Genomic DNA, 7500 nt, shown 5'->3' with positions numbered 1-7500 from the left:
TGCGCACGGAACCACTTGATCGTCGGTTTGTTGATACGTTGTGATCGTCGCCGTCGTCGTTGCCGTTGTCGTGGAAAAGGAAAGCCGCAACCACCGTTAGCTAACTTTTTCTGCTCGCAGGCCGCCATGCGCTACACACTACACTCGATCGTACACTCGATGGATTGGAGACGTGAAAATAGTGTCCACCAAATCAATGGGGATGTCCTCACCTTTCACTATCCACAGTTTCCACCCGAAGGATACACGCAGAGGCAAACACGCAACACCAATATGCTATTCAAATTTGAGTACCGGCCACTTTACTTAAGAATGCGAAACACACTGATGATCAGCTCACCTCACTTAAACCGTCTCAGACCACCTCCGCCCGATCGATCGAGCGCACTGATGAATGAAACGGTTGTAATGCCGGTTCGAAACGGATAGCCCGGAACACCATCGCTCTGCTGGGTCCGGCACGTCTGCGATCGTGGCAGGTTTGCGGATCGAAAAGCGAGTGGCAAACACACTGCCGGTGATCAGCGATCAGCTCGATCGTGCTCGCACAACCAGCACAGTGCACCCAACGAATAAACACCCGGTAGAAGCTGCGGTGGTTTGCTAAGAAGGCAAAGCGTACGATTGACCGGACGGCATGAAATGTGACCGCGCACGCGCTAAACGGCGTTCCAATCGGTGGAAATCTTGCGCTCTTTCTCTCTCACTCACTATCTCCCCCATATACCGATGTGCTCCGATCTTCTGAGCGGCGATCGCGATACTGCGCGGAACACTTTGCAACACGAAAAGAAGGCCAACGAAATGGAACACTCCTGAGTCACATAGAATACTATTTTCAATGGCCAAACGGTCAAGCAAGCAAGTAATTAGGAATTTAGAAGAAATGCAAACTTGCTTAGCACTCACGCACGCGGTAGAAAGCACACCCGCTGATGGCGAAGGACGCGATACACGCCCTCGGGTACGTCTTTACATCGCTAACGTTCTCAATCGACTGATCCGATCCCGGATACTCCACAGATCGCAGTGGTACCTCAGCTCCTTCCCAACAAGCTCTCCTCCGTTGATTTTGAATTCGGGTGTGAAAAATCGGTGTGACGAGCAGCAGGGAAAAGAAAATGTGAAAATTCTCTCACCAAAACCCCAACCATTCGCCATCGCCCTCCCATTCTTTACCGTTCCCTTCTGCTTTTTGGCGATTGGGGCAACATTGAGTAAGCAGAAGGCGAAGGCCAGAGAGCATGCTGTGAATTCGACCGTCTAATGTGAGTGTTTGTGTGTGGTTGGGATTTTTATACTTTATTTAACCTCGCTACATGCGAATCCTATCGCGTCATCATCGTAACAACTTTGAATGTTGAACCTGCTCAGGCTGTGGCAGTGGCCTTTTGTTCTTCGTCTCCCTCTACCTCCTCCTCGTCATCGGCAACGGATTCTGTTTTGGAGGACTTCTTGCTAAATGATGCTTCCGCTGGGATGTACAAAAACGGATCGATCTTCAGATTCTCGCCCGATGGTGGACTCTTCAACAGTACGCGTGTCACGAACTGTCCTTCACGCTTCGGTCGCATCGAGTTCACGTCCTGCAGCAACGCAATCAGATTGCTTTCCAGGTGCTTCGAATCCATTGGCAGCTAAAAAGAGGCCAAGTGAAAGATGAAATAGGGTTCACGGTTGAGGCACAATCTTTTACGTACCATTCCGATGCAGGCCACGATTGTGCCGTAATCCTTCTGCTGTTCGTCCTTCGTCGCCGAGTAGCTAATGCCATGTGCGTATCTATTGATCATTTCCGCCAGATTAACACCCAGCGTGCCAGACCGGGGGTTGGGGAATTTGTTTTTCTTGAGCAGTCCCCGAATGGCTACCAGCTCTGGCAGAATGTTGGGATGGGCCAGCACAAACGGGTACTCCGAGAGCTGTAGATCACCGTGTTGGATCTCTTTGATCAACTCCAGTCCTCCAACCAGCGAAGCACCGGCTGCCTTGGCTTCCTGCAGCGGTTCCTGGCCCTTCGCAAACACGATGATGTTACGGTTCTCGCCATGCTCGAATCGATGCTCGATTGGAACCATTCGCTGAAAATTATCCACAAACCGGGTCACCTTTTCGGCTTGCATGTTAAGCTCGATGTGTGCAAACAGTGGTGCGTTCGGCAGGTTGTATATGGTGGGATGGTGCGTTTCCCGGTGGCACTCGACCGCTTCCTCCACGGAGTACACCCGCCATTTGTAGTACTTGCTAACCCAGCAGTTGTCCCTCGGTTCCTGCTTCCAGCTATCATCGATGTGCTTGTTTGTGAGCGAGAGGCTGAGTCTGGGGGAGGTATAAATACAAGGTATTAGCAACCCATCGATCTAGGCCGTCTTGCCAACGAACTTACTTGCCCTTCTTCCGCAGATCGTGCCGGATGAATCCCACCTTCTCTACCACCTTCTTTACCTTTGCCTTGCGAGCCTTTTCACGAGTTCCCTTACGGGCCGCCAGATCCAGTGATGTAGTGTGCAGCAGCCTGGCACTGCTGGCAAGCAGGGACGATGTGGTCCACCGTACGAACGCAACGCTGGTCAACGAGAGCATCTTTACGCACCACACGCACGATTTTAGCGGGAGAAAATCCAGGAAAACCGATTTTCCGGGAGAAAATCCACTTTTTGTTTTGCCCGGCACCTTTGGCGTTTGACGAGGGGTCTTTTGAAGAGCCCACTGTCGGCAAACTGGCAACACTGCCCGGAAACACACCACCTTTTACACCACGCCCGATATCCACGAATTCCGCAACATTTTCGGCTTATCCAGCGAAAATGTTTTAAATAAGCCGTGATTAGAACGAGTAAAGTGAAATTTGTGTTCTAGCGTTGCTTGTGAAAGTGCATTTCTCCCTAAAACACCACGATCGAGAACGAGCGGTGGGGGTTTCGACGGTGAAGCGCGCAAACACGGCGATCGCACAAGCAAAACGGAGTCGATCTTGTGCGAGAGCGGCGGCGTGATCTCCCGGAGAACGGATTTCGCGCCACAGCAGGAGCGCCAGGATTTGGATCCGGAATCACGATGACGGGGGAGCTTCCGTCGTCCCCGGCCGTTACCGCCACGGAGGACAGCGAGATGGAGATCGAGCTGCTGGAGAACGATATTCGGCGGTTGCGAAAGCAGCTGCAGGAGAAGGTCCAGCAGCTGAAGGCCTTGAAAAAGCATTTTCAGAAAGTAAGTAACCGCTGCAGCGGCCACGAGTGCTGGCGGTGCCGTTGTGAAGTGGCTAGTGGGTGATATAGAGTGAGGAAAGGAGAGGGAATCGTGTTCTGCTTGTGTGTGTAGCGGATCTCGACCCTCACGGCGGCGGCGGCGGCGGCAGCGGCGGTTGCAAAATCGTCCGCTCCGCTAAGCGCTGGCCACCGCCGGTTGCAACATCTCGCTAACGCAACACTCGACACTCGTGCCCCGTGCAAGTTGAGATGTGGCCTTGACAGAGCAGCGGTTTATGATTTCTCGCCTACCGACCTCGTCCTCGTCTCTTGAGGCTCGGCGGTATGCAAAGCGGTACTGTTGTCGAATAGGGGAATACCGCAGACTCGTGCACGCATTACGAAATTTGTCTTCCGCTGCTGGAGTGTATTTTAATAATTATTCGGAAATTTCTACCTTCCAGAACTGTATAACCAAGCTGAACAACGATGAAATCGCTCGCTACAGTCGTCAGATCATATTGTCCGAGATTGGCGTACAAGGGCAGTTGAAGCTGAAGAAAGCGGCCGTGCTGGTGGTCGGTGCCGGTGGACTTGGTTGCCCTTCGGCGCTTTATCTAGCGGGATCGGGCATCGGGCGCATCGGTATACTGGATTACGATGAGGTGGAGCTTACGAATCTACACCGACAGCTTCTACACACCGAGGCAACCGTAGGCCTGACCAAGGTGGCATCCGCACAAGCAGCTCTCGAGCAGCTCAACTCGCAGATCGAAATCGTGAGCCATCACACACAGCTGACGAGCGAGAATGCACTCAATCTGCTCGCACCGTACGATGTGGTGGTCGATGCGACGGACAACGTGGCCACCCGATACCTGCTGAATGATGCGTGCGTTATGCTGGGCAAACCGCTCGTCTCCGGCAGTGCTCTGCAGCTCGAGGGTCAGCTGACCGTGTACAATCATCGGGGAGGACCGTGCTATCGGTGTCTCTATCCAACGCCACCTCCACCCGCTGCCGTAACAAACTGTGGTGATGGTGGGGTGCTCGGTGCGATCACCGGTGTCATTGGGGCTCTCCAAGCTCTGGAAACCATCAAGATCGTGCTGGCGAATGATGGCGTTCTGAGTGGCCGGCTTTTGCTATTCGATGGACAGCAGAGCGCGTTTCGAAATCTGAAGCTTCGGCCCCGGAAACCGGGCTGTGCCGTGTGCTCGGAAAACCCAACCCTTACACAGCTGATCGATTACGAGCAGTTCTGCGGCATGAAGGCTACCGATAAGGATAGCGCACTGACACTTCTCGCACCCGAGGAACGAATTTCTGTGCGCGAGTATCACGATGAATGGCTCATGGCCGGCCGGAAGCATTTGCTGATCGATGTGCGTAGTGCCAGCCAGTACGAGATGTGTCAGTTGCCGGGATCACCGATAAACATTCCGATCGATGACATTATCCACGATCGGCGCACCGAGGAAATCGTCGAGAAGCTGCTGGCTACCGTTGCCCATGAGCAGACGGCGGCACCTCCGCCCTTGTACCTTGTCTGTCGCCGGGGCAACGATTCACAGCTGGCTGTACGGCACCTGGAACCACTGTTCAGGGCTCGAAATCTTCCTGCTCCGCGTGATCTAATTGGTGGGTTGCACGCCTGGACCAAAACCATCGATCCCGCCTTCCCTATCTACTAGCAAGACTAGGGACAAGCAAAGAGCACGAGAGAGAGAAAAAGCATTGTTGTTTATGTACTCGTTTACCTGTTTTAGCATTTTTTGGAAGCACAATAAAGTCTAATGAACCGCACAGTTGGACCCCAATTATCGATGGTACGCATCAGCTGATTCCGAAAAAACGACCGGTGTGTAAACAAACAATAGAATCGATCGCTGTCAGTGAACTTGACCTTGAATTTTGCTGCACCACCCGAAAGTCGCTATATTCCACAAGGTAGAAAACGCCTCTCCGTGAGGAAGTGAGATTCGTCCAAGAATGTCGCAATAATGTGCACCGGTTTGAATGCCGGATCGCGTAGTGATCGCTGTTCAATGAGTGATAGTACTAGCACCGAGGACGAGGACGAGGAGGAGACAACGTCTAGCGAACCTGCTATAGCAGCTCTGCGTCGTGGCCATACGGTTCGCATTAGCCGCGACCGACTACCAATCGTATACCGGCGCGAATATTCGGTACGATTCTGTGGACTGCAGAAACTACATCCTTTCGATGCGGCCAAAGGAGCCAATATCTATCGATTGCTTAAGGCCGGAGGGCTCATCTCGCCTGATAGTACCGTTTACACGCCCCCGGAAGTGACGCTCGACGAACTGCTGGATGTGCACACGAAACGCTACATAGAGAGTTTAAAGGTAATTACTGCTTTGGTATTGCGCTCTTGCAATCAAGCGACTTATTGTTACATTGTTTCATCTGTTTCTTATTGTTAACGCAGTGGAGCCTAAATGTGGCCAAAATAGCCGAAATCCCACCTTTGATGTTTGTGCCAAATTGTTTCGTACAGCGCAGTTATCTGCGCCCGATGCGCTACCAGACCGGAGGGACTCTGCTGGCAGCCCGCATAGCACTACAGTCGGGCCTCGGATGGGCCATTAATTTGGGTGGCGGATTCCATCACTGTAGTGCCGATCGTGGTGGAGGCTTCTGTCCGTATGCCGATATTACGCTCACCGTACGCATGCTGCTAGCGGGCGGAACCGGCATCGAGCGAATCCTCATCATCGATCTCGATGCACACCAAGGAAACGGCTACGCACGTGATCTGATGGGTGATGCGTCTGTGTACATCTTGGATATGTACAACTATCAGATCTATCCGCGCGATCACCAAGCTAAACTTGCGATCAGGCGTGCCGTGGAGCTGAAACCCCACACGGACGATGAGGAGTATATTGGCAAACTGAAAAGGTAAGCATTCGAACCATCATAAGGACACCTCAATAACGAGTCCTTGCCATCTCCTTTATCGTTTCTCTCGCTAGATGCTTGGAGCAATCACTCGCAGAGTTTCAACCCAACTTTATCATCTACAACGCCGGAACGGACGTGCTAAAAGGTGACCCTCTTGGATTGCTCGACATCACTCCAGAGGGCGTAATGGAGCGCGATGAAATTGTGTTCCGAGCGGCGCTGCAGCGAGCCATCCCTTTGGCAATGTTAATGAGCGGAGGATATCTACGAAGTTCGGCACGTGTCATCGCCAATTCCATCCTCAATCTGCGCGACAAAGCATTGCTCCCGATGGTCCAGTAAGAAAATTAAAGAAAGATAAAAAGAAAGGAGAGAATATGATGGATGTTCCAGTATTATCCTTGCTGCGGCTATAGGATGGAGAAAGCCCTTATGGAGAAACGATATGTGATTCGGTATGGCCGTGATGAGACATTGCATGCCCGGTGCATTATTAACTGCGTTGATCGTGCTACTCTTTATTCTTCGAGCATTTAAACATAATATTAATGATCCAAATAGCTTAATAAACTAACTACCAAGTCAAATGCTTCACGCGCTATATCATTCGACTATGATAAGAAGTCGGATAATATCGAAATTGGAAAGAACATGTGGTTAGATAGCGTGCCTCGTGGTCCTCTCGTGCGCCGTTAAAAAGCAGGTAATCCAGTCCATCCGTCCAACGTCCAACTTGAGAGTTTCCCATGAATTTCCATCTAACTACTTTGCTATACTATTTCCATCCTCTACTTGGTATCTGGTCACCCTATAATGGGTAACTCAGCCAGCATTCCCTTGTATCGATCGAAAACGGCGTTGCGACGCCATGTAACCATGGTGAGGCGTCTAGTTTGCTTCCATTTAAATACTTTGCACTCGACACATCAGCAGCTCTTTCTTAGTGTCGCTTTTCTACAAGCGCTCCATTGGTTAAAAATGCTAAATTCCCTCTTTATCAACCACCAGGACCAAAAGGAGGCGTTGGCCATCGAAAGAAGGCGCCGGTTCGAGGAGTCCCGGAAGCAACGTATTTTCAATGCACGCCGTCGGATCATCGGGGTAAGGAGTAAGCCTATGCAGGTGTCGGAAGTCACAATGAGATTGACTGATGGACACCATTTGTTTTAAGGTCGACACTGATGCGTTAGGATATCAGGTGCAAGAGAAGCAAGAGGCCCTACAGGCGGAATCAGAGCAAGCCCGTAAGCTCGCGGAGGAAGTGCACCGGCAGGAGCAGGTGTTGCTGTTGAAGCAACGCGAGCAACGCCAGGAACGCATTCGACAGGAAGATGAGTTGAACCGTTTCCGGGCAACCCACCAGCGGCCGGAGCAGTCGAGGGAT

At 51.7% G+C, this 7500-nt stretch overlaps 5 protein-coding genes across 6 annotated transcripts in view; 3 read left to right on the top strand and 2 right to left on the bottom strand.

Annotated features, from left to right (window-relative positions):
* The window catches only part of LOC125948512 (uncharacterized), a 21642-nt gene extending 20708 nt beyond the window's left edge, over window positions 1-934 (bottom strand). Inside the window, exon 1 of one of the 2 annotated variants that reach the window (XM_049674665.1) lies at window positions 914-934. The gene's annotated coding sequence lies outside the window, so the exon portion shown is untranslated. Of the gene's footprint in view, window positions 1-340; window positions 449-913 lie in introns of those variants that run through there. The other variant, XM_049674664.1, reaches the window with a different exon arrangement.
* Window positions 935-1281: 347 nt separating this feature from the next.
* LOC125948604 (50S ribosomal protein L1) lies at window positions 1282-2706 on the bottom strand. Its single transcript, XM_049674832.1, has 3 exons — window positions 2387-2706; window positions 1701-2319; window positions 1282-1637 (listed from the first exon to the last, which is right to left on the bottom strand). Exons 1-3 carry the CDS (start codon window positions 2581-2583, stop codon window positions 1371-1373), a joined length of 1083 nt encoding a protein of 360 aa, XP_049530789.1. The 5' UTR covers window positions 2584-2706; the 3' UTR covers window positions 1282-1370.
* Window positions 2707-2753: 47 nt separating this feature from the next.
* Window positions 2754-5023, top strand: LOC125948576 (adenylyltransferase and sulfurtransferase MOCS3). Its single transcript, XM_049674785.1, has 2 exons — window positions 2754-3210; window positions 3653-5023. The coding sequence occupies exons 1-2, from the start codon at window positions 3058-3060 to the stop codon at window positions 4880-4882; spliced, it is 1383 nt and encodes a 460-aa protein (XP_049530742.1). The 5' UTR covers window positions 2754-3057; the 3' UTR covers window positions 4883-5023.
* A 43-nt stretch (window positions 5024-5066) lies between these two features.
* On the top strand, window positions 5067-6752 carry LOC125948601 (histone deacetylase 11). The gene is made up of 3 exons (XM_049674830.1): window positions 5067-5557; window positions 5641-6113; window positions 6188-6752. Exons 1-3 carry the CDS (start codon window positions 5192-5194, stop codon window positions 6456-6458), a joined length of 1110 nt encoding a protein of 369 aa, XP_049530787.1. The 5' UTR covers window positions 5067-5191; the 3' UTR covers window positions 6459-6752.
* Window positions 6753-6962: 210 nt separating this feature from the next.
* LOC125948654 (RIB43A-like with coiled-coils protein 2) overlaps window positions 6963-7500 on the top strand; it is a 1446-nt gene continuing 908 nt past the window's right edge. The window contains exons 1-2 of the mRNA XM_049674921.1: window positions 6963-7217; window positions 7288-7500. The exon at window positions 7288-7500 is cut by the window's right edge and continues 908 nt beyond it. Coding sequence (XP_049530878.1) covers window positions 6993-7217; window positions 7288-7500 — 438 coding nt within the window. The 5' untranslated portion in view covers window positions 6963-6992. The remainder of the gene's footprint in view (window positions 7218-7287) is intronic.

The sequence above is a fragment of the Anopheles darlingi genome, chromosome 2 (assembly GCF_943734745.1).
Source record: "Anopheles darlingi chromosome 2, idAnoDarlMG_H_01, whole genome shotgun sequence".
In the NCBI taxonomy this organism is placed as follows: Eukaryota; Metazoa; Arthropoda; class Insecta; order Diptera; family Culicidae; genus Anopheles; species Anopheles darlingi.
Note: the sequence above shows the minus strand (reverse complement) of the source record. Positions and strands in the feature narration are given on the sequence as shown.